The sequence below is a fragment of the Rhipicephalus microplus genome, chromosome 4, assembly GCF_043290135.1.
Source record: "Rhipicephalus microplus isolate Deutch F79 chromosome 4, USDA_Rmic, whole genome shotgun sequence".
Taxonomy (NCBI): Eukaryota; Metazoa; Arthropoda; class Arachnida; order Ixodida; family Ixodidae; genus Rhipicephalus; species Rhipicephalus microplus.
This window is the reverse complement of record NC_134703.1, coordinates 124,986,505-125,013,714: the sequence shown is the minus strand read 5'-3', so window position 1 is coordinate 125,013,714 and position 27,210 is coordinate 124,986,505. Positions and strand designations below refer to the sequence as shown.

The window sequence follows — 27,210 nt, the reverse complement described above, 5'->3', positions numbered from 1 at the left end:
CTTCATGGCCTCACGTTCTCGCGTCGAAACCCTGTACGGACTCTGACGGAGTGGTCTGGCATTTTCTTCGGTTATGATGCGATGTTTCGTGATTGGGGTCTGCCGAATTTTCGATGACGACGAAAAGCAATCTTCGTATTGCAGGAGCAGGGCCTTGAGCTGTTCTTGCTTATCGTTCGGAAGTCTGGGATTGACGTCGAAAGATATGGGAGGGGCTTGGTTCCTCTGAGCAGGTTCCGCAGAATCGGCGAGGGCGAAAGCACTGGTGGCTTCGACAATTTCTTCGATGTATGCGACCGTTGTTCCTTTGTTCACATGTTTGTACTCATTGCTGAAATTCGTGAGCAAAACCGTTGCTTTGCCTCCCCGCAGCTCTGCGATTCCTCTTGCGACGCAAATATTTCGGGTGACCAACAGATGCTGACTGCCTTCAACGACGCCTTCCAAGTCAGGTGATTTAGGAGCGCCGACTGAAATAATGACGCTTGAGCGAGGCGGAATAGTGACTTGTTCTTCCAGCACATTCAAGGCATGGTGTCCTGACGGCGTGCGCGGCGGTAGTGCTTCTTCTGTGGATAACGTTATCGACTTTGTTTTTAGGTTGATGACAGCACCATGGAGGCATAAGAAGTCCATGCCAAGGATGACATCTCTCGAATAACGCTGTAGGACTACGAAGTCTGTAGGATAAATACGGCCGTTAATGGTGACTCTCGCTGTGCAGATTCCTGCAGGCGTTACGAGATGACCTCCGGCTGTGCGGATTTCAGGGCCTTTCCAAGCTGTCCTAACTTTCTTTAACTTCGCGGCGAACGACCCACTGATGACAGAATAGTCGGCTCCAGTATCGACGAGAGCGGTCACACTGTGGCCGTCGATAAGAACGTCGAGGTCGCTAGTTCGCCGTCTCGCATTACAGTTAGGGCGTGGCGTCGGGTCACGGCTGCGTCGGCTTGTTCCGCTGCTTCCATGTTGCGTCGTCAGGCCACCTTCAGTAAGTGAGCTTTCGCCGTCAGGGCTTTGCCTGGTTGGCGTTGTGTTCGGAAAGCTCCGTCGCGGCGTCGTCGTCGTCGGAGGATCTTCGGTAGTTCGTCGCACAGCAACCGCACCTCCACCGGTTGCTGCCCTTAGTTTCCCGGATACGGGCTAGGAGACCGGCCCCGCGTTGGGCCAGAGTATTGTCGGTGGTGCGGTGACGTGCGGCGGCTGGGCGACGGCGAACGCGAAGGGCTTCGTGGTGTCCACCGAGTTCCTGTCAGGTAGTCGGCGATGTCACGTGGTCGTTCTCCTGGCTGCGGACGTGGTGCATCGACGGCGAAGCCACGCAGTCCCATCTGTCGGTACTGGCAACGGCGGTAAGTGTGCCCGGCCTCGCCGCAGTGGTAGCACAGTGGGCGGTGGTCAGGGGTGCGCCAAACGTCGGTTTTCCTCGGCGCACTGCGCTGGCCCGCTGGTGAACGGTAGGTCGTCGGTGGGGGTGGTGGCGGCGGTGGTGTCTGGCGAAGGAAGTGCGACGGGGCGGCGTTTTGGCGTGGACGGGGAGGAGCGTTGTGGCGCACTGCAGCGGCGTAGCTCATAGTTTCTGGCTCGGGCAGCGGTGTATGGGGAATTCGAAGTGATTGCCGAACTTCTTCTCGCACAATGTCGGCGATCGAATCCACTTGAGGTTGCGCCGAAGGCAACAGTTTGCGCAGCTCTTCCCGCACGATCGCTCGGATCGTTTCACGCAGGTTTTCGGAGTCACTGGTTTGAGCAGCAGCGCATTCTGGAGTCAGGCGACTATTATACTGTCTGGTGCGCATGTCAAGGGTTTTTTCGATGGTGGTCGCCTCGGATACAAATTCTTGGACGGTGTTCGGTGGATTCCTCATTAGTCCCGCGAAGAGCTCCTGTTTGACCCCTCGCATGAGGAAACGAACTTTCTTCTCCTCAGGCATGTCTGGGTCAGCGTGACGAAATAGGCGGGTCATCTCCTCTGTGAAAATTCTAACCTTCTCATTCGGTAGCTGAACCCGGGTCTCTAGTTGAGCAGCGGCCCTTTCTTTGCGAGCGACGCTCGCGAACGTTTGCATAAATGCGCCGCAGAAGACATCCCACGTTCGGAGCGTGGACTCACGATTCTCTAGCCAGGTCCTTGCGGTGTCTTCCAGGTAGAAGTACACACGCCGGAGCTTTTCTTCGTTGTCCCAGTGGTTGAGGGCGGCCACACGGTCGTATGTTTCTAACCAGGACTCCGGGTCTTCGAACGATGACCCATGGAAAATTGGTGGTTCCCTGGGTTGATGCATGACCATCGTGGGCAGAGATGCGGCGGTTGTCATTGTCGCTGCAGTCGCGGTCATGGCCTTGGTCTTCCGCGCCTTGTCTTCTAGAATCCCGTACTCCGGTGGTAGCCCTTGCTGTCGGCGGCTTGTTCGCTGCTCCTGGTTGGCGTCGGTGTCTTCTCCGCGACGTGGGCTGGGTTCACGGCTTGACGGGGGTGTGCGGTACATGAACGGAGCAGCACCTCCACCAGATGTCACGGGGTCGTGACGTGGCCGAAGACAGGAGACTTCGTGTTAGGATTTAACTGTTTATTTGGGCGAACCTGTGCCCGGTAAACTGAAAGTCCAATTACAGCAGCAGTCTCGCACAGATAGCAGTCTCGGACTGATAGCGGCGAACGGAGCGTCGGCCTTCGATCAACAACTGACAAGCGGCGAAGCGCGTCGGCATTTATACCCTTGCCGCCGAATGTTCTAGCGTTATCGCTGGCGGTGGCGTAGGTTCCAGAACAATCTGTACCGTTCGCACAGTGGGCGTGATCTTATCGAAATGATCTACTACAGTCCGGAACCTTCTCGAAACCTGCAGGCGCGGTTTGCGCCGAGAATCGTGTGGTGTTTCGGAACGGTGACAAAAACTTGTGAAATGGAACGTGGCAATATCTAGAAGTATTACCAGCGCAGCCTGTCAAGATAAAAAATAATACAGTTCTTAGGAGAGTGACTCACACTATAAGAAGCATAACAGTAAACAAAAAAAGAACTCTTTCCGGAATACGTCGAGTACGTAAATGCCGTATTTGCAAATTATGAAGTAACACTGCATCGACGAAATGCAAAAGTGAAAGCGATGAACATTCACTGGTTTACTGCATTTCCAAATCAAGAAGTAGCGCACTTCCAAATGCATTTGCAGATTTTAAAATAACAATATTTTCAGGCAGCGAATTCCAATCAGGAATGGTTCGCGAAAAAAAGAGTAGTTAAAATGTATCCCAGATACCTAGAAACATACACCCCCAGTACAATTACGGCAGACGCAAAGCAAGGGCCAGAGCCCTTCTTCGCACAGCGGCTACAATTGACGTCAATGACGCCTTCGTTGACGGAGCACAATACGCAACTTCCAATCACTTTGTTTCAGCAGCTACGTCATTACGAGAAGGGGGAAACAAAGAAATAGACAGGAAAGGCAGGGAGGATAACCAAGCTTTGCTTGGTTAACGGTGTAACGAGGAGCTGCTGACATCACTTACGCTTGAAAATTCAAATGCCGACAAAGCCGAACAGGTGGCAGTGGTCACTGCCATGGCCAGTACAAACAATTCTACTATATTCACGAACTCACGAGCTGGCACGAGAGAATTTATGATAGGCTCTGTGTGCTAAGAAGTGGCTCGTTTTCTCTCTGCTGCATCTTGGACAGGCAAAAAGCATCTAGTCTAGTGCCCTGGTCACGTGGGCAGTGATGCTCACGAAACCATCCCAAACACCAACGAACTTGCACACTCCCAGACACGAGTTCTCACTCACCGCGCCGGAAGTAGGCACTCGGAGGCCGAGGGAGGGCAGTGGCAAAGGGACCCTCTTCGTACTTTTAACGAGGTCTGTAAGCACTATAAGCTGGGGCATCCGAACTTTCCGCTTCCACACCCACACTTAAACAGACCACAGGCAATCACCCTGCGAATGTTACAGACGAACACATATCCATCTCCATTTATTTGGTCAAAATTGATAAACGGAATAGACCCACGCTGTCCGCGCTGTGGTCATTCGAAATGCACCCTTCAGCACATGCTGTGGCAGTGTTACGACTTGCGTGGGGGCTCAGGGTCTTCCTCTACTGCGGAAGACTGGCTCCAGCTAATCGCCAGCTCCGCAAAGGACCAGCAGCTAAGGGCTGTTCAGGGAGCCCGCTAAGTCGCCGAGAGCCTGAACTTCCAAGCTCTATCGTGGGTTGGGCTCCCAGGCGGTACCCCCTGACGGGGGCATTCTCGTCTTCTCAGAACTAAACAAAGTTTTTTGACTGACTGACCGACACACCGACCAACCGACCCGGTTGAAAACGGCGTCGACGTGAGTGCTGTATGAATGGTTCCTTCGAAGCTCCTTCGAATGTAAGAAAAAGAATGTCATCGTGTGCGAGAGCGAGCGTTAAAGGCTCTCTTTGTAGCACATGAGACAAGCGTGTCCTCCTACCGAGCTCTCTTTGGTCGTCACAGGTTTCGGCTCCATTTAAAGGGGCCCCGAAACAATTTTTCAAGTAAACATGGAATGAATTCACTGGAAGAGCTCATTGCCTCACTAATTCAACGCCGCAAAACTTTTTAGAATCCGTCCAGTATGAGCAGAGTTCTTTGTCAAACGCTGCAATCGCATTCTCCCTTCTCTTGTCCCGACGAAAGCGCTGGAAGCTAAGCAGGGAGGAATGTCAGGGCCACAAAGAAACGTCGTCACGTGAGCATCGCGACCTTGAGCCCATTTTTTTTTTCTTTCTTCGAATGCGTGGCTTTTTTCAGTGTGATCATGCGCGGACGCGTGAAAAAGTGGTGGCCTTCCACGGCGATCCCTGTAAGGAGGGAACGCGCCACGTTCAAATCAGCCAATGGCTCATGATAGGCTAGCTACGTGTGATTTTTGGGTGAATTGCGTGATTTTTCGAGAGAAGAAAAGCAGTTTTTAGTTGACTTTGGTAATTTATTGGAATTCCCTGCCACGGGCTGCCCTATAATATTCGGCTCGCGTGTTGTCGGGATCCTCTACTACTGATCAGCAGCGTTTTCTGACCATGCTCAAAATGTGTTGCAGGGCCCCTTTTAAACGAGAGCTCACATAACACACCCCGGTAACGTTGAAAGAGTAATTATTTCGAAGCGATTTTCAGGATCGAGCATCATGTTTAAGGGGCCTCATACCAAAATCTACCATCAACTCCCACGTGAATGAAGCTAATAACGTAGATCAGTGCGTGAAGTGGAGCGAGCAAATTTATAAATTCAGCCCTATATGTATAAAACTACAGTGTCATCTTCACCCTGCGCAAGAGTAGATACTTAGTTCGCGAGCCATGCAACATCGTTATAAGCATCCAGCGGACCAAGCCGCATTCTGTAAAGACATCCCAGTCGAGCCTAACGACATATACATAGAAGGAATAATTCTTACGCGAAACATATCAATAGTAAAGCCTTTTCGCAAGTAGCAAAGAACGCTTACGAAAGACAAACTCCGTGATTTCAGCCCGATGCGGCTTCATGGTACAAAGACGGACTAAGCGCTCTTCTAAAACTGAAGCTTGTCAGGTGTACCAAGCCAAAACTGTATAAGAAACATTCGTACCCTTTTATAATCTATGTGCGTATTATACTGCCTCGTACGCAATAGAACCTTGGCTTAATCTGGCTCTCCTGTTGTCCCGTTCATCACCCAGCTTCACGTTTTATATGGGCATAAAACCGTTGCAGTATAACGGCTGAACGAGCCCCGTTAAGAGAAACGTAGTACCCCAAAATAAAGGAAATATTTTTTTTCGCAATAATCTTGACACAAGGCGCATCATTACCGAAGCGGGTTGGCGAATACCAAATAAAGCTTTCGAACAGTAAACTTGGTGATTTTGGCCCAGAGTGCCCGTTGCAGTTGGGCAATTAGGCGCAATAGCTGCGCGATATTTGATTCAGGGCACTCGCATTGCGCTTGTGGTGTCGCACGAAAAATACTGGGTTTTGAGAGTAAATGAGAGTCACAAACACACACGTACATGCATACATACACGTACATACATACACATACATACATACATACATACATACATACATACATACATACATACATACATACATACATACATACATACATACATACATACATACATACATACATACATACATACATATCTACATACATACATACATACATACATACATACATACATACATACATACATACATACATACATACATACATACATACATACATACATACATACATACATACATACATACATACATACATACATACATCGAGCAAAGGTAGGTTTGATAATAGCCACAAAGGGGTATTGCGTACTAAAGGGTAGACGTGGTGCAAACACGACCGTAACACATGTAGCTAAGAAATCCACGCGTGCTTTACCATGTGTGCTTTTAATTGCGTGACGTGTAACGCCCCTACAGCGCACAATGACCAGCAAAAGGTAATTATATAGGCACCGTGCAGCCGAGCTTTCCAACCTGACTACAGCGCCAGAACACAAAGATTAGTGGATGAAAAAAATTGGCAGCTCCCACGGACAGTGGGAATCGATGATATGCAAAGCACGAATGAGGAAGGTTGATTTGTCACTTTAAAATCAGCACAATGTTGCGTGGCAGAGGTAAATTATGTCGTACATGACTTCCATGTCGTGAATATCATGTTTGGACGTTTCATTTACCCTCGTCATCTATTCACGTCACCTGATACCAAATTTGGTATATGTGGACCTAGCGAAATGGCCAGGAGGGCATCATGAGCGTGGTATGCTGTCATGTTCTTACATTGACACGCGTATCATGATTATCATCTTTGCACCAGTCATATACTTTCGTCATCGATTGACGTCACGTAGTACCAAACTTGGGATACCTGAAGCTAGCGAAACCGCCGCAAGCGCATCATGCGCGTGACATGCAATCATGTTCTTAGAAGACATACACCTGATGATTATCACGTTTGCATCAGTCACATACCGTCGTCCTCCATTCACGTCCAGTAATGCCAAATTTGGTATAGGTAAAGCTAGCGAAACGCCCGCGAGCACATCATGAGTTTGGCATGTAGTCATGTTGTTACATGGCACGCATGTGATAATTTTCATTTTAGGCATCGCTTGTGTTCGCCAAGCAGCCATGTCATACCATACCAGCTTTGCAACATGTCATGTGAACGAAACCACCGCAAGAGCATCAATACCATGAACTCTAAATCATGACATTCATGACATACTTGTGTTGATTTTCATGTTACGACTAGTCACTTATGCTCGTTATACAGTCATGTTATGCCATAACAATTTTTGTATCGACACCATTACAGAAACAGCCTGGGGAGCTAAAGCCGGTAGGCGGATAGATAGATAGATAGATAGATAGATAGATAGATAGATAGATAGATAGATAGATAGATAGATAGATAGATAGATAGATAGATAGATAGATAGATAGATACGCTCTCCCTGAAGTTGGCTAAGAAATACTTCGCATTTAAAGAACCAAGATTGAGACGGAATCGGTCGAAATGCAACGCAATGCGCGCGTCTCAGTCCCTGCAAGAGTGGCCGGATTGTGGCAACACCACCTAGACTATTCACAAGGCCCGTTCATACCCCTCTCTCCAGACGGCATACGTCACGCTAGTTGTCCGATGTTATGACCAGCACAGCAAGGAGGTGGCTTGCAAGGGACGCTGATCGGCGTAACGGTCAAACGCTGTCCGCGTCCTGCAGGAACGCGGGAGACGTCTGTGTGCGCCGCAGGAAATGCACATCAGCGTCGCTGGGACACACAGTCGGCGTATAGCGCGTGCACGGACGGCTATAAAAGGAGCGTGTCGGGAGTGCACTGTGCTCTCTCTCTCTGGACTTCGCTGGCCCGCTTGTGCGCTCTGGGTCCTTGTGATGGAAAGGCTCGTCTGTACGCTCTCGTTGCAATGTACTTCTCTTGCAAATATGTAAATTAAACGCATCTTCTACTTGTTCGTGAGACGCGTCGCAAGAGTCGTCCTTCATCGGATCCTGGGTGGCAGCCTCAACCCCTCCCCGAACATATCACCGACTGTCCAGTGGCCGAGGACGCGTCGCTCAGGTGGTGGTGTTGGTCACCCCGCGCACTTTTTTACACCGAACGGCAGACAAGCCACGACAGGTTTGCCTTTCATCGCTACCTGCTTCGCTGGTTAGACTGCGTTAGGCTTGGTGCTGCATCGCACTGCTCTGAGTCTTCGTCTGTTTCCACGTGTCCTATTTTATTGGTGTTGTATTTGTGAGTATGTGATTACACATCGATCAGTGCGACATGGGACGTTGTTGTGTTCCCGGGTGCCGCGGCAATTATGGCAGTGGTCCCAAAGTGCGTGTTTTCGCATTCCCCAAGGATGAAGCTCGGGAGAAGTCTTGGATAAAAGCCATTCTGCGAAAGGATTTCACACCAAGCATACACTCCAAGGTGAGAAACTGCTGAAGTTTGTTGTCTTACCGGCTCTATCGCATTACTGGCGTTCTGGCTCTGTTACTGTTGAACGGAGCGAGTATCGTGAGTGGTGATGGTAGTTTTGTCGCGCTTCAGGTAGGGCAGTGCGGTAAAATAGAACAGAAATACTCAGGCTCGTGTCAAAGTTCCCATTAGCCCGTTTTGTATGAAAGTAATGAAGTCACTGTTATGCTTGGCGCAGGTCTGTGAACTCCACTTCCTCGAGGCTGACTTCATCACGAAGCTGTCACATTTCGACGCAGCGTCGGGACGGACATTGACAGTCGACAGCGAGAGGGTGCGCCTAGTGTCAGATGCTATACCATCGGTGTTTCTGAACTGTCCGTCCTACCTGAGCACGAATCGGAATCGTCGAGAATCTCCTGTCTCGAAACGAGCTCGAATAGAAGACGAGGCTTTGAGCAAAGCGATTAAGAACTCTATATGCGCAAAAAAAGCGAAGAGGGGAGAAATGCTGTGTCCTCTTTCGAACACATAAGAGGCAAGCTTTCTGCTGTATGCAGTAATGATTTCTGGACCATCGAGGCCAACGATCGTTGTGTGATGTTTCTCCGCATCGAAGATAATCCTTCACCGCACGTGAGGTTTTCCGTCACTGTGCTTGCTGATCTCTCACTTGCAGTCTCAGCAGGTATGATCAAGCTGGTTTCATTACCTTGCGGAGGCGCAGTTCCAGACGCAGTGCGCGACATCCGGACGTTGTCCTCACTGCTCCAGCAGCTGGAAAACCACATGACTGAGACGCCTGAAGTTGCAAGTCCGTCAAAAACAGCGTCAGTGTTGCAGCGTATCGGCTCCTTATTGAATGAACTGTCCCAAGACACGACCGAAGAACACAGTGCTTTGTTTCGTTTGCTAAATAAGCAAATAGCTCTCGCACTCGCTGCCCCCATTCGTCGCTACAGTGCTGAAACATTAGTGTTTTCTAGCATCCTGCACTCCATATCTCCGCACGCCTATAACTTTGCCAGATCAGCGTCGACGTTGACTTTACCCCATCCTTCAACCCTGCGCCGCGTTTGTTCCAAGTATGGAGGCGATCCACTAAAGGAGCAAAACGAAGCGAACTTCCTCTCCTACAATCGAGAAAGAGTGAAGTGCATGCAGCCGCACGAAAAGACGGTGACGCTAATGGTTGATGAAATTCATATCAAGCCATACTTCGATTATAAAGGGGGCAGCACAGTTGGATCTGCAGCCAATTCTCAAGAGGCAGCCACAACCGCTCATGTTTTCATGCTTCAGTCACTCTTGTCATCAAACAAAGATGTGCTTCACATTCTTCCTGTTGCTAAAATGACCGCCGAAATTGTACATGAGTTCTGCAAGAAAGTAATTTTAGAAGTGGAATCTATGGGCTTCAGGGTCATTGCTGTAATTACCGACAACAATTCCCTCAACCGGAAAATGATGTCGTTTTTCTCGGAGAAACAGGAAGTAAGCATTGTATATCCTCATCCAGCCGACAACAATCGGCCTCTGTTATATGTCGTAGACCCTGTGCACATACTGAAATGCATCAGGAACAACTGGATGAATAAAAAAAACGAAGGAATATGCTTTTACTTTCCCGAAGTGAGCCTGTCAGAAATATTGCCCGACGGGCCGCCCAAAATGAAAGCAGCATTATTTGAAGCCGCACGGCAGCTGTATGCACTGGAGCAGACATCGCTTCTCAAGCTTGCCTACAAGCTAAATTCCAAGGCAATAAATCCAACACCTATGGAGAGAGAAAATGTAAAGTTGGTGTTAAATGTCATTAATCCGTTTGTATCATACGCACTTGAGACGCGTGGCGATGCCCTTGAAACCACAAGTGCCAGTTCAACAGCTCTCTTCATAAACATCATATCGACGTGGTGGAAAATTGTCAACGTGAAGACCCCTTCGAAAGGTCGCCGACTGAACGACACCCTTCAAAATCCAGTGAATTCTACGGTGAATCATCAGCTGGTTTTCCTTAGTGGCATGGTAGACTGGCTGGATGCTTAGAGCAGCGTCAACATGAGCCGTGGCTGCTTGACAAGGGAAACACATTCTGCGTTGAGACTCACTTGCTACTCCCTTGTTGAGCTGTCGCGGTGCTGTTTAGAAGAACTGAAGTTCAGGTATGTCTTGCTGGGAAAATTTCAAACTGACACTCTCGAAGATCGCTTCGGTTGCTACCGTCAGCTTGCTGGTGCACAATATCATGTTTCGGTGAGGCAGCTTCTGGAGTCTGAAAAGAAAATTCGTCTGCAAAAGCTGCTGATGCTTCCACAGCCAGACATCAGCAGCGAAAGTGACACAGAAGTATCGCAACATAACTTCTCTGTTCACATCTCAAATGATGAAATTTCCAACCCAAAGCATGACATGGAGGTCGTTGCTTATATCGCTGGATATTGTGATCATTCAGCTCTGAAGAAGCTATCATGCGCATTTTGCAGCAGCGTGCTCGTCCTGGAGAGCAGGAACATAGATGTGGAAGGTACAATGATTGACAACTTGTCAAGAGGAAGCTTGAAGTTTCCGCAGTCATGTACTGTGCACATGGTGCTGGTGACAACGCTTGTTGTCGAAAAGCTCCCCAAGGGAGAAAATGCAAATGCGTTCCTCGCGTCGAACAACCAACGTGGCATTGTAAGCTCCATTACCACATCACTGCTAGGAGATGTTGAGCTAGAGACTTGTGAAAATGGCCATACCTCTGAGACTATTGTGCGGCATGTAGTGCGTGTTGCAACAAATGTCGCTCTGAACAACTTTTGTAGACTTCGAAATGACACCATCCAAAGCACCGCACAAAAAAGGCAGCTGACAGAAAAATCAAAACCTTGAACAAGAAATGAGGTAGGATGGTTTTAGCTTTTCTTCCTAATAAAACCACTTCTACAAATGCATTTCTGACTATTAAAGTTTGATCACTAAAGTGTAAAGGCAGGCGTAAACAAATGCAGACCGCGAAGGAACAAAAAAAGAACAAAAAAAAAGAAACACCAGCTTTCAATAAGTGCCCACAGCAGATATAACGAGAACGAGTGGCGACGACGGCCGGGGGGCAGGTGGGCAACTAGCGTGACGTTACGCTCTCCCTGGAGGGGCCTTGTCAATAGTCTAGGTGGTGTTGATTGTGGCCGATATACATGGGGAACGCGAACGCGCGTCTTTTTTTTTTTTCGCGTGCCCCAAACGGTCAAAGTTAGTGAAGTGGGACAGGGAGAGCTGCGAGCGACGCAGCTCTCTCTGGTCAGTGGACGGTGCCTATAGGTCGATGTTTCATTATATTGTTACGGAAAAAAAGAGCCGCCATATCGACGAGGCTGTGGATTAGATGTATTTGAAACCAGCGGTAATGGTGAGACCAGTTCACCAGCGATCGAGCGGAGACAACCCCTTCGTCTTCCTCGGCAGGCACACACGCCCGTCGCCCCTAGAATCTCAGTATGCATGCATGTAGCATAATCCCCGGTGGCAGAAGCGCCGTCTCGGCTTATCTAAATGTCAACGTCACTTAGAGAGTGGTAGGGCTTCAAGCGCGCAACATGTTCAATATCGGTAGCCTGTTGGGCACATGAAGGCGACGGGGCAAGAGGACCAATTTCATATGTCACAGGAGTAACCACTCGAAGGACCTGTGTAGCGAGTAAGCAGTTTTTCTGACAAGCCAACTTGACGGGTCGGAGACCCGAGCAGGACCAAAGAACCCGGTGGAAAGTGTACGTCGCGGTGTCATTGGTCATACAAGCGCCGTTGCTTCTCTTGAGAAGTCAGAAGGCGAGTACGGGTGATTTCGCGTGCGTGAGCGGCCCGAGTGATAGCGTCCATGGCATATTCGCTGGCCGGTACTGTAGGGGACGGTATGACGGTGTCTAGAGGCAATGTGGGTTATCAGCCAAACAGCAGAAAAAATGGAGAGTAACCGACAGTGTCATGGCGCGAGGAATTATAGGCGAATGTGACGTACGGCAACGCAAAATCCCAGCCGGTGTGGTTGGTAGAAACATACTTAGCGAGCATGTCTGTAAGAGTTCAATTTAGACGTTCCATGAGTCCGTTGGTTTGCGGATGGTATGACGTAGTCAGCTTGTGTCTCGTTTGACAGGACTGCAAGACGTCAGCTATGACCTTCGACAAAAAGGTGCGGCCACGGTCTGTAAGCAGCTGCCGTGGGGCTCCGTGTGCAAGAATCAACAAGTAAGTCAGATGACGATTATCACCCCGCTGCGGTTGTCTAATGGCTAAGGTACTCGGCTGCTGACCCGCATGTCGCGGGGTTGAATCCCGGCTGCGGCGGTTGCATTTTCAATGTAGGCGAAAATGCTGTAGGCCCGTGCGCTCAGATTTGGGGGCACGTTAAGGAAGCCCAGGGGGTCAAAATTTCCGATTGATTTTGACTGATATGTGGGGTTTAACGTCCCAAAACCACCATATGATTATGAGAGACGCCGTAGTGGAGGGCTCCAGAAATTTCAACCACCTGGGGTTCTTTAACGTGCACCCAAATCTGAGCACACGGGCCTACAACATTTCCACCTGCATAGGAAATGCAGCCGCCGCAGCCGGGATTTGATCCCGCAACCTGCGGGTCAGCAGCTGAGTATATAGCCGTTAGACCACCGCGGTGGGGCGGTCGAAATTTCCGGAGCCCTTCTCTACGGCGTCTCTCACAATCATATAGTGGTTCTGGGACATTAAAGCATACAGGTCAATCAATCAATCAATCAATCAATCAGATGACGATTATTGTTGTGTAGAAAAAGTATACTCACTGAATACTCCATTTGTTTCTTATACCGGTGTCACACGGGCAGAATTAATCACGATCAGGGTCGATCCAGATTAACCACGATCCAGATAGGTGCTGCTAGATGGTCACTTTTAATCAAGATCAGGCGTGATCAGGATCAAGACTATCGCGATCAGCACATTGCGATCTGCTTGAGAGATCGCGATTTTTCTGCCACCTGCACCCCCTAGCTGAGCTTGTTGAAAGCACAATAAACAAGAAAATCGAGCATAATTCGATAAAAACGCTTTAAACAGCTAGATATTTATAAAAAAGCGAATTCTAAACTGTTGAAAATGAAAAAAATATCTAAAGTATTGCATATTTTAGAATTCGCATCGACCACATGTAGTAATGGGAGAAGCAGACGGCAAGCATGCAGACGACAAGCAGTCGACCGTTGCCTTCAGCGCTGAGTTCAACTCTCGCTCTGTCGGAGCTGTTAGAGCACCTAGAAGCAAACTGATTGTGAGTGTCGCAAACCTTTCGAATACGTCGCAATCGACGCACACTTCGTTGTCGAATGAAGTGATTTTACAGTAATTGACCACTAGCAGGAGCGACTGGAACAGACTTGATGCGCCAGAAGTGAAACACTGGCGCGTACAGCGAGATTAGCGCTTCACTGCGACTACACGGCCACGAGCGGTGGCCATCATAAAAAAAAAAGCGAAGGTTAAGAATCTCACACAGCAATTCAGGTAAGTACCAGGAGAATTTGATCGAGTGATGGATATATGAAATTACTATTGTTGTGGCCTGCAACGTTTTTGACATTGGAGCGGTTCTTGCACGAATAACATTGCTGGTAAAGGGCTCTCTAGATATACTGTACGCCGAGTTTTGTCAGTAGCATGTGTTACGGCACGCAAATGCCATGGGGCATTTCATCTGACTGAAGCTCGAACCGGATTAGCTTGGGCCGTGTATCAGTGGTCATAAAGTTGATCGCGATCAAGAAAACTCATCCGGATCGTCCTGATCGCGATTAAAAGTTCCAGTGTGACACCGCGGTATTAGATTGATAGGATTACATTTTCATACGGTGCTTTAGGCTTCGCATTAAACCCGTGTGTTGCACATCCTAGTGAAAGAGCCTTGGTGTGATACTATGGAGCAATTCCGTTTGCAGCATGTGGTCGGTTCATCGCAAGTACAAAATAATCAGCACTCGGAATTAGAGTATGTTTATTATTATCTACCCCCCCTCTATAGTGCGCTGGTTACGCTGTAACAGGAGTTGATGCTGAAGAGAGTCGCTGCCTTTGCAGCAACTAATGGAGCACGAAGAACCACAGCGCATGCGCAGCCAAACGCAGCGTCAAAACAAACCACTGTCGCGCTAGACTCCCTCTGTTTGCAGCATGATGATTGATTGATTTGTGGCGTTTAACGTTCTAAAACCACCATATGATTATGAGAGACGCCATGGTGAAGGGCTCCGGAAATTTTGACCACCTGGGGTTCTTCAACGTGCACCCAAATCTGAGTACACGGGCCTACAACATTTTCGTCTCCATCGGAAATGCAGCCGCCACAGCCGAGATTTGATCCCGCGACCTGCGGGCCAGCAGCCGAGTACCTTAGCCACTAGACCACTGTGTAGGGGCAGTCCGGTAGCTTTCTGTTTTTGTATACAAATAAAAGAAACAACGAAAGTATCCATTAAAATGATCGCACCTCCCTTTTATCGCAACGTCACCAGTGCTTGCCATTTGAGAAACTATTACACCAACCATTGCCAAACGTCTAGGTGAATTGGAACAATAAACACATTTAAGTAAAAAAAAGGAGATGATTCAGCACCACATCATCTTCAAAAAACTCGTCATGCCCTTCCGATTGGAGGCACCTTAGCGGCTTTTGCATGGCCTTCAAGATCGGGCAAACTTTGACCAAGTTACGATGGGATAACATCACGTGACGCCATGATGTCAGAAGCTTTGGCAGTTTGTGACGTCATCATGTCATAATATGATGACGTCATCTGCTGACGATATTTTTTACATCTCTCGTCCACGACTCCCTAGGACGTGAGACGCCGTAGCAGGACGCCGATGGTCCAATTTGCGTTAGATGAGGAAACCAAGACTTTCACCCTAAAATGGCGTGAGTGATTTAAATAAGTGTCGAGAGGTGCCAAATTTAACGAAGTCTGATTGCTGTGTAACGAAAAAAAGTCACAGATTTGCCGCAAAGGTGAAGCAATGAACGCGAGAGCAACAGATTTGAAGGTCAGACTCAGAATTAAAAGCAGATCGAAACGTGCCCCACGTTTCTCACGCGCAATTCACGCAGAAAACTTACTCACAGGTACAGATGCACTTGAATAAGCGTCTCAGTTGTTACTTCGTTGTGTGTGAAAAGCGCGCACTTTTCGCAAAAGGAGGCTGCAATGATTGCAGTGACTTTTGTGCGCCCGGTAACTACAACAGAAGTGTTCCAAGTAAAGCCCGAGGCCCACCAAGACGTACTATCCTCCCCGCGAGATAAGGGCGTGCGAGGGAGAATCACCCCGTCGTCTAAGCGGGGCAAAGTACGCGTAGGAGATTAGAGCGCGAAGCCATGCGATGTGGCAACGCGCGCGCTCATTGCGCCATCTTGCTGGTGATGCTTAAATCACGATACTTCCCCTTGAGTCCCGTCAGCTGAGGTAAGTGGTAGAAATAAATAGCTTGCCGTTTAAACGTTGAAGGTCGTTGTTCTCCGTGGCTCAGTGGTTAACGCCTCGCATTCACAAAGAAGCCCCACGTGAGATTCCGGTCGCTGAAGTTCGTTTTCAGGACTTTTTTTCTTTCTCGCGTTATATAATATATATATATATATATATATATATATATATATATATATATATATAGTGAGAGAGAGAGAGAGAGAGAGAGAGAGAGACGGTGACGCCGGCGAAATCGAGTCAAGAATGTTCATATAATTGCTATCGCAATAAAAAAAAGCAGCAGTTGGGGCAGCCATCTGCAATTCCTGATAAACACGCAGTTATTGCTCTAAAGGAGTGCTGGGAAGCGAGTAGCGTCGCCCTTCAAGGCCCGTACATGAAGTTAGTTCGGCGTTTTTGTAGGCTGAGTGGTGTAGTACTTTGTACCTAATTGTTTCGACATTTTTACTGATAAATTTGGGTTACTTAACTTTCGTGCGTAAGCACTTGTCAATTAGGCAGTGCTTGTTTCGCTTGAAGTGACGTTGTTTATCCATTTGCATACGTTACAAGTTTGTTTCGCATACGAGACGCTTTTAAAGAGATATATATTTTGTATCGTGAAAAAAAAACGCAGCATGACTTTGCCAAACTATAGCAAGAGCCTGAACCTGTTTGTGCTGAGGAGCACCCTATCGCAGCACGACTTAGCCAAAGCATAGCCTGCAGCACCATCTAGCTATAACCTACCAACAAGAAGAAGCAACCTAGCATAACGTAGGTGTTGAGCCTAGCAACAACCTCGCTACCTCGCGCAACCAGATTACAAGGTTCCTGCAGCATCGTCCCGCTTTGTTGCGCAAGCCGTAATAAAGAGTGCATGTGTCACCTCTCGTTTAGTCCTTGGAATGTCTGCTCGATGGCGGTGCTTCTATATGTGAAATATATGATGAAAAGATGCGAGATGGTGGTACTTGGCGTGTTGACTAGATGGGCGAACGGATACACAGACAGATGCATGGACGGACGCGCGGATGGCTGCACGGACGGATGGACGCATGGACGAGCGCAGGGACGGACGCAAGGATGGACGTGCGGCAGCACGAACAGACGACACACGCGCGGACGAGCGGATGGACGCACGGACGGTCACACAGACGGACGCATGGACAAATGGATGCTTCGCCCCACTGTCCATTCTTCACCCCGTGGATATGCTGCCATTTTGTTGTGTGTGACGGTTTCGAGCGCACTGGGCTAACTTATCCGATAACATATAAATTATGTTTAAAAATTGGTAATGATTCCGATTACTGGGTACTCAACTATTGGAGAGCGTAAACGCGTCCCATGGTTACGCTGAGACAAGTGTGTTCAGAAAAGGTTGGTAACGATTTAGAGCACAAGGTACTCCACCATTGAAGAGCTTAAAGCCGTCCGGCTGAGACGAGTCTGACGAATTTCACCCACTGTATATTGCATGTAACAGAATAATGACAAACTGAGTTTGAATCACACGGAAGAACCCCCATGCTAGTTCTGGTTATTTTGCGAAATTCTGCTGCTAAAACGTATAGCGTTTTTTTACAACCGATGTTATGCAGCTTGCTGCATGTAACAAATCACATTTCCATTTAGTCCTTTAACTAAACGAGTGTGATATAGTGAAAATGCGCGTAGTTCTGCTGTTTAAGTTTTTGGTACGAATGCTGACCAAAGACGTCGTTGCCGGCTCAAGGGACGACCATGACGACGACACGACGAAGGGGCTGCGGTGGCTGAATAGAAAACAGACAGACAGACAGACAGACAGACAGACAGACAGACAGACAGACAGACAGACAGACAGACAGACAGACAGACAGACAGACAGATAGATAGATAGATAGATAGATAGATAGATAGATAGATAGATAGATAGATAGATAGATAGATAGATAGATAGATAGATAGATAGATAGATAGATTTAGATAATATAGTAGTCTTTTCTGAAACCTTCGACCAGCATCTGGAACACCTTCAAGCTGTCCTCAACGCAATTCGCACTGCTGGTTTGTCTTTCATGCCTGAAGAATGGCATTTCGGATATGATCAGCTCGAAATTTTAAGGCATGTCATCAGCTCCAACGGAATTCTACCACACTTTGACAAGACACTTGCCATTGCTTCTTTTCCAACACTTACGAACAAAGACGAATTCCGGCACTTTCTGGGACTTCGTGCGTATTACAGACGCTTCGTTGCAATTTTTTCAATGATTGCCGAACCTTTCCACCGGCTGCCAAAGGACAATGTCTCGTTCGTTGTGGAGCAGTAGTAATAACGTGCCTCTTCGGAATTACGGAAACGTTTGCAAACACCGCCCATTCTGGGGCACTTCGACGATGACGGTGACTCTGAACTGCATACGGATGTCAGCAACTTTGGTCTTGGTGCCGTTCTCGTACAGTGGTGAGATGAGGCCGAGCGAATGGACAGCGCTGCGTGGTAGCACAAACTATAGCTTCATTCCGAGAGTGTGTCGCCGAAAACCAGGTCATTCCTCTGTTCCCGACCACTACAAATGAAGTCATAAAAAAGAAAGCGCGGGAAAGCGTAACAATCTGTGACGTCATCATTTCTTTTTTAAAAAAAGAAAAAGGAAGCACTGTATAGCCCCGGTAGCTGCCCAAACTGTAATAAAGATATTAAGAGACGTATGTATCATCAGGAGGGGCAAATGGAAATTTTCTTATTCGTATGCATGTAGTATACATGTTCTGCTACGTCCCAAAAATACATACCCTAATATCTTACCACGACACAAATGTCATTTTTTTCTAGAGGGCCTACGTGCGCTAGTAAGAGTGCATGAAACTTGGATGCGTTAGTACGGGATCATCTAACAGAGTGCCAGCTTACGCTATGTGCTCTTAGCAGAGATTATGAATAACTAAATATTAATAAACTCGATCTGCTGGTACGACTCACCGACAGCAAGTGCGAGCAAGAGTAGCCTGACGAGTCGGATGCCCGGAGGTTTCAAATCCATGGCTCCAAGAGCACCAGGGATGGAAAAATTGCCGAACTCGCACTTCACAGGTATAGGCAATCAGGCCGTCCGCGAGAAGGGCCGCCGCGTGGTCCGGCGCGGCATACTGGCGTCACATCCCTGAGCGCAACGCGGGAAGTCCAGGCGTCCGGAAGACAGCCCGGCGGTCGCGGCGTCGTAGCGCCGATGGAAGAGGTGGAGCGCATCGCAGCGCACGCCATCGCAGCCAGCGCCAGTCTGAGCCCGTTTGTTGCGGCACGCGTGCCGGCGCGCGCCGCCGCTCTATAGGGCGGCGCTGCACACAAAACGATGGCGCGCGCGCGCGTGTTCTGGAGAAGTCTCTCGAACCCTTCCGTGGCCAACTATTCGTATAAAACTTCGTTATTTAGGCACAGAATAGCCCCTTAAGTCATGGAATATAGGACCGCGAGAGCCATCTTTAACAAGAAAACCTACTATCATAGGCCGAAGGGGTCGAGAAGTCGGGGCCGTTAAAATGTGCTTCCACGCAAGTTTTCACTTTTGCATATGCACTATCAGTGTCAAATGAAACCCGAACAGCGGCAAGCATTGTCGACAGTGTAGTGCGCGCCGTCCAGTTATCAACGTTGACAGGCGCGCGCATACTGTTCGGTAGCTCTGCGCATAGGTGTGCCTGTCCGTGGTGATAGCTGGACGGCATCGCGAAGGCTTGCCACTGTTCGGATTTAATTTGACGCTGATAGTACATATAACTCTATAGAGTTATATGTACTATGCAGGCGTTTATATATATAAACTCATGCACGACAATGAATTACGTATAAATAAACAAGATCCTCCCTCCCCGTCCCCCTAAAAAATAAAAAATGAGGCAATATGCGGCTCGGCGATAACGCTGAAAAGCCAGTGTCACAGAAAAGGTAGTGTCAGGGTTGTCGGTTGAATCCCAACATTAGCCTTTGTCCGTGAGAGACAAATCCCGATGGATGTAAATAATATAAATTAGGTTTCGAGCCGGGACCAAATTCTGCTATCACATGTGGTAGCCAAGCACTTACCACAGAGCAATTCTTGAGACTTTACGTGCCAAAACCGCGATATTATGACGAAACACGCTGTAATATTGGACTCCAGTGTTAATAAAAAAAAAACGTTTTTGACCACCTTGACATATTTATTGTGCACAAAAGTTGCGCAGTAGAAGGGCCTCTAGCATTTCACGTCCATCGAAATGTGACCATCATGGCCACCATTACACCCACGTATTCAGGGTGAGCACCCAACGCCAGTGCTTGCAGTTACTTCAGAAAAAGACCATATACAGTTGCCATGTGCGGCAACGAGTCGAGTTCATCGACATAATATTGCGTGGCATAATGAGTATTCATCTAACCTCAACCGTCGTCACATTACGTTAATTGCGTAAGAAGCTGTTGGCTGAAAATTGTCAACTCTCTGTAGAAGACTGAGCCGTGATACACAATCATCATTAGCCAAAGCATCAACAAAGTGTGAAGCCGCGCAGGCCCTACATGCGTCTTGCCTCAGAGGTGTGAAATTTCATTCCTTTGTACTGTTTATACCAAGCTATAAAATTACCTGATTGGTCATCTCATTTATTTGTTTGACTTTGACTGTGATCTACAGTGCCTGGGAAAAATAGTTGTATATTAAAATAAACGTGTTTAGAGGCAAGCAATAGCAACAGGTGTCATAAGACAATACTTCAGACAGACAAAAACAATTCACAATATTCCTCTTGTATTCAGTTACTAAAAGATGCGAAGGAAAGGTATACACCGGAGCTGGTTATCCGTGGGATTCTCATAAGTCTCAACGTTAGAAGTGCGCATGGTATACCTTTTTGACATTGTGCTACAGAAACGAACACTCCCACTTGCTTCCACATTTCTCCAGCGTCGAGTATACCGAAGTGTGTGCTTTCTGAGATGCATCTTTTGAGCAAGCTGCTTAACGCGCTCCTTACCAACCACTGAATATACAAAAAAAAACAAGCGCTTGATTTTCTGCTCGCGTTTTCGGTTTTTCTCGCGCACTTCGTGACGCCAAACAGGCTGATGAAGAGTTTTCTACACTCACCGTCATGGCTGCTGGTGACGCTGACTGACACTCCCTCGTTTAATTCACATATATACCCAATAAAGACGATGGGGGGGGGGGGGGGGGGGGGGGATAGCCGCAGCGTGGTACCTCAGTTGGTTGAGCATGGAACGGGTTATTCCAAGGGCACAGGTTCGGCACCTGCACACACAAAGTTACCTTTCCACCTGCTTCTGTGTCTTCACAATTCCATTATAATTACTTCTAATGACATCCTCTATACTTTCCTTGCATTATTGTGGGTTAGACCTCAATGAGTGTTTATATATATATATATATATATATATATATATATATATATATATATATATATATATATATATATAGGCTGATAAAACCTGCCTGAACCTTTTCGTATACTCCATAGATGATTGTGGACACATTTCGCTCGAAAAAGAATGATGTTCAATAATTATCAGTATACCGTGGCACCCCTGAAACTGTGCCCAATAAAAAATGCATATAAAAATATATTTGTCGGTGGTAAGCTTCGAGACAGCGTTTACGCCACTACAGAGGTTTCGGTTAGTTGTACTATTTAACCATTCGGAATTTTCGGTGTCTGAGCACCAACTATGAATGTACAGCAAAAATTTGCCGTTTTTTTTTTCTTCAGCTAGCTTAATCTTTCTCTGAGCAATCTTGACAGGGTCTTCTGGATTTTCGCATAAAAGTTTCATAGTTTTAACAAAAGTGCTCCGACAGGGTGTTGAATACGCACAGACTAAAAGCGGATTCTAAGGGCACGTACATGGCGAGAATATCGAACGGATGTTCCATTACTACGACATTCCCATATCAACAACTCACAAGAACCAAGGAACCACGCCTTGCGGAGCATCGGTCACATAGGAGGGGCATCGAAGCAACTCCATCTTCAAGAACTAAAAAAGAAAAAAAAAACGTTCCACGGTTCGCTGTGCGGAAGAACGATCACCACCGCCAGACTGACTATGATCTGTGTACGAAACTCAGTAGACCCGAAAAATAAACACGAAGTCTTGTGCTTCACACTCATAGCAGGTCATTTTACCTACGACCACGCATCGCGAGCCTGAAGCAAAGAATCCCTACAATCGGCGTATAGCTGATTGATTGCCCCGATCCTTTATCTCGAAAACCACAGTGAGCCGAGAGGATATTTTATCTATAGCCCGGCTAGGTAAGGACGTGAATAAATAAAAAAAAATGAAACCGAGTCGGAGGAAGTGTGCAAGAAAAGCGGGGGTGGTTCGTAATCGAGTGGCACATATTTTTCTCCCGTTTTCTTTCCATCGATGCCCACGATTTTCGACGGTGCGCTTCAGACGTTCAACACACAATATAATGATTCTCGGTGAAGAGTTATAAAAGCGCCATAAACGAGTTATGGCGACAGCAGCAAGTCATTGCCGGTGGGCTGATTGTGGAGAAATAGATTACACTCAGACGTGCGCAAACAGAACAAATCCGCGAAACGTCTCTTGCTTTTGTGAGTGTGGTACCCATCTATATAACCGATCCTTTACGAGTAAGTGGTGCACTCAGGGGTGGTGGTGGTTGGGGGTTTAAACTTGCCCAAACATTTTCAATTTCACTGGCGTATCTATGTACGCACACTTACAAACACACGCACGATCATACATTAGGTTTGGTTTAGGCCCTCCCTCTACCTTCTACCCCCCCCCCCCCCCACACACACACACACCAGGAAAAGAATATCTGACTGCGCCTTTGTTAGGAGTATACGGATGGTCGATTAATCGGTCTAATCTATCAAGGAATATTCGTTCACAACATTATCCGCTAATCGATGAGTGTGAATCGATGAAAGTTATTTCGTTTATTAATCGCTTAATAGCCACACTTGGCGGGTGAATTAAAAAAATCCGGAACAGTTTATACTCATATGCACTCTCACCTTCCTCTTCCGAAAAAATACATAGAGCTTCAATATAATGCCTAGGTATGCTTGTTGGTACGCGCACATAGTTGTTCCAAACAGCGCATAAACAAGGCGCAGAAGCAGCCGCGACCGTGTTGGCAGCGCCTCTGTTGTCTGGTCTCTTTTATGTTTCCCTTTTATGCACTGCTTGAAATAAATATGTGAGACTCGGGCTTTATTTATTTCTTTGAAGAGTAGAACACAGATTAAAAAAAAAAAGCACGACTGCGTTTTATCATATAGAAAGAATAAAAAGCGCGATAGAAAACGAAGACGTCAGGGGCACGACAGGTAACCGCGCTGTTGTGTGTCGCGCTATATTTAATTCAAGATACAAGCACGTCAGCTTGCCCGGTTAACCGTTCTGATGCTGTACATAAACCTTGTTTTACTCACCGTAGTCTCGTCCGCTCGTCTATCAGCTCTTTGCAGAAGCAGTCGCGAGCTAAGAAACCTACGCTACCAAACGGCTGGTGACCTTGGCGGCGGAGTTCGGAGCAGTGGCGCCTTCACGACCGTGTTGGCGTCTTGCTTTCGTAACAAGAAGGGTAATCGCTATCGCGTTGAACTAGTAAAGACGAAGGGTAACGATCCCCCAATTTTATTACGAGAAGCATTTCTTTATATAAGGTTCATGTTAATGGGTTAATGTTGATATGAAACATGATTGAAACTGCTTACGTTGTTTGGGTTAAAAGAAGTTGTAGTTAACATGACCGAAGCTTTGTATTCTGTGAAGATAGCTTTTTTTTAATTCAGTGCGGCAGAGGTTTGTCTGACAGTACGGCCAGCGCATTATACTGGTTAGGTATAACGATTAAGAAAATGAAACAAACAGTGCACCGGAGATACAAACATACTTAAGACATACCACAACGGTGAAGACGTTTAAGTACTCCAACGACATAAAAACGCTGAAGGAAGCTCCAAATTGGCTTTGCTGCAAGAAAAGCAGTTTTTTTTCCAAAAGCATCAGCACGCTTCTAATAGCTTTACAGTTTCTTGTTGATTGATGAGTTTCGACACTGTTTCCTCTACACTGACAAGAAGCTAAAAAAAATTGGCAGAGATCACGTGCAGTGCGTGGGAATCGATGATATGCGAAGCATGAATGAGAAATGTTGATATATCACTTTACATTCATCACAACGTTACGAGGTCGAGGTAAATTATGTCGTGCATGACTTCGGTGTCATAATTATCATGTTTGGATGTGTCGTTTACCTTTGTCATCTATTCACGCCACGTGATACCAAATTTAGTATATGTAGAGCTAGCGAAACGGCCGCGAGCACTCTATTGGTATGTTGTCACGTTCTTGCATGGCACGCGTGCTAGGATTACCATGTTTTCACCACTGTTATGCCAGCGAGTCCTCGTCAAACGACCGTGCCTCTGAAAAAGGCAATCTGGGTCAAGGCCAGCCCGCAGTCTGCCTGGCGCGATCACCTCGACGGCGTGAACACGCGCGGCGCTCCTCTGGCCCACGAGCAGTGAGTCAGTTGCGCACGTGACAGCGAGCCGGCGTCCTCGTGTCAGGTGGTCTGACGCATGGCGCGGCGGCCCCATTGGCGGAATCTGCCCGGACGACCAGCGGCGCTTCTGATTGGACATTTTGGTTGGACCCGGTGTAAATAAAAGAAGCCCTGCGGCGCGTCGCGATCGGCGGTCCTATGTGAGAGGCGTCCCCGTGTCGGAGTGCCGACATGTGTGTGAGTCAGCGGTCTTAGGCGAAAGGCTGAACTATGTGTTAGAGAGAAGAGCTCGGCTCTTCGAGTCTCTGTCGGCCCCAGTGCCGAAATTGTAACGCCTCTGTATATATGCTGTACATAAACCTTGTTTGACTCACCGTCGTCTCGTCCGCTCGTCTGATCAGCTCTGCGCAGAAGCAGTCGCGAGCTGAGAAACATACGCTACCAAACGGCTGGTGACCTTCCCGGCGGAGTTGAAAGCAGTGGCGCCTCCGGGGCCGTGTTGGCGTCGCCGTCTTTCGCAACAGTGGTGGCTTCGGCGGGACAGGCCCGTCGTTCTCAACAGTGGTGGCTTCGGCGGGATCGGTCCGGCCTTCGCAACGGTGGAGGTCAGCGGCGGGATTTCGGAGGTGGCTACTCAACAGTGGTTGGCAGCTGCGGGATCGGCCGGCGTCAGCGACATCGATGCGGTGAGTGCCTGATGTTTTCCCCTCAGTTCACCAGACTACTCTAGCTCAGGTTGTAGTAGTTTAGAGAAAGGGCTGTGTGAAGCATTGAAGTGAGCTTTGATCGTTTCAAGCCAAGTTGAAGTGCTTTGAAACCAAAGGTAATGCGGAGGTGGTAAACACGGGAGGGTGAAAAATTGCTTCCGCGTCTTGCTAGTAGGCTTATAGTGGGTACGGCAAGTAGATTCTTAACAGGGGCAAACAGCAAGAGGCTAGTGTGAACGATGGAGAACCTTAAAGTGAAGGAACTCATCGAAATTTGTGAGGAACTCGGCATTACTTTGGGCCGTGCGAAACGAAAGCAAGCGATCCTTGATATCATGAAGGATGAGGGAGTGTCGGCTGAGGAAGTCGATGAGGCCTGGGTGGATATTAAAGCACGCCGTGAGGAGGCTGAAAGGCGAGAAGTAGAAGCTCGCGAACGTGAAGAAGCTGAAAGGCGCGAAGCTCGCGAACGTGAAGAAGCTGAAAGGCGCGAAGCTCGCGAACGTGAAGAAGCTGAAAGGCGCGAACGACGCGAGGAGGCCGAGAGACAGGAGCGTCTCGAGTTGAAACGACTAGAATTGGCAATCCTACAGTGTTCGCAGGCGCCTAGCGTAGCTTCTCCGACGATTCAGGTCAGCGGTTTTAGAATTCGGGACCAACTGCCACCGTTCGTAGTAGGCGAGGACATGGCGAAGTATCTCGTCAAGTTTGAACACGTCTGTGAGCGAAACGCTTTGGAGCGGTGTCTTAAGGCGCGGAACCTGCTAGCTCTTCTTCCCGGCGAAGTGTCCGACGCGATAACTTGCTTGTCGAGGGAAGCGTTTGAGAGCTATGACGAGGTTAAGGAAGTGCTCTTGAGACGTTATAAGTTGTCACCCGAGGCTTTCAGGCAAAGGTTCCGGTATGCTAAAAAGGGGAATGAGTCACACGTTGACTTCGCGTTTCGTCTTAAAGCCGATTTGATTGAATGGCTCAAGGGCGAAGGTGTTTATGACGACCGCGATAAAGTGGTGGAATGCGTTGCATTGGAGCAATTCTACCGCTGCATCGAGGAGGATGTCAAACTTTGGCTGCAGGACAGACTTGGGGACGTACAGTTAAACAAGGCAGCTGAGTTAGCTGAGGAGTATTATACTCGCCGAAAGTTGCATAGCAGGGCAGCGCGCGTTGAAAAGGATGAAAGGAAAGAGGGCTTTTCAAGGAAACCTGATCAACGGAAACCCGCTCCGCACCGTAATTTCAAGAAGGACCCGTCTCTTACGAAGGACAGTGTAGGGGAAGGGCAAACAGAAGCGGAGAAATCGAGTGAGGTTTCTACCACACAGGCATTAGAACCAGAAAACAAACGGAAGCCGCTAATCTGCTACAACTGTAAAAAGGAAGGGCACATCGCGAGAAACTGTCAGGAAAAGTTTGCCTTCGCAACGATCCGAGAATCAGAAAAAAACATGCGGTTGTTGGAGCCGTATCTCCAAGAAATTAGGGTCAATGGGAAAGCGTGTCGAGCACTTAGAGACTCAGCGGCAACCATGGACGTTGTCCATCCTTCATTGGTGTCTCCGGATGACTTCACAGGAGAATGCGCGTGGATCAGGCAAGTCGCCGAGGAGCAGAGTGTTCGCTTACCAATCGCCACCGTTGTCATTGAAGGCCCGTTCGGTAAGCTTTGCACCGAAGCGGCTGTGTCTGCCGCGCTGAATGGTCGTTTTTCTTATCTTTTCTCCAACAACTCGGAGCAGCTTCTCAAAGAGCAGGGCAAATCGTTCTTCCCCAACTTAGCGTGCATGGCTCCCACGCGATCGCAAGCGCGAAAGCTTTCACGGAAGCTTGACTTGGTTCCATGCGGTGAACTCTCAAGTGACCTTGTCGGCGGGTCGACGGAACCCCAGAAAGGAAAGTTTCCGCATGAGTCATGTGAGCAGTCACGCGAGCGGCCCGTCGCGGGAGCGGCCGGCGCGGTATGCGCTGGGGGAGACGACGTGGCGCCATTGAGTCAGAGCGAGAGGGTTGCAACGCTCTCGCCTGTAGCGGAA

General features: G+C 48.1%; 1 protein-coding gene across 1 annotated transcript in view; it reads right to left on the bottom strand.

Moving 5' to 3' along the window:
• LOC119172858 (acetylcholine receptor subunit alpha-like) overlaps positions 1-19,136 on the bottom strand; it is a 286,303-nt gene extending 267,167 nt beyond the window's left edge. The window contains exon 1 of the mRNA XM_075893625.1: positions 18,908-19,136. Within this exon, the coding sequence (XP_075749740.1) occupies positions 18,908-18,968 (61 nt within the window). The 5' untranslated portion in view covers positions 18,969-19,136. The remainder of the gene's footprint in view (positions 1-18,907) is intronic.
• Positions 19,137-27,210: the final 8,074 nt, after the last annotated feature.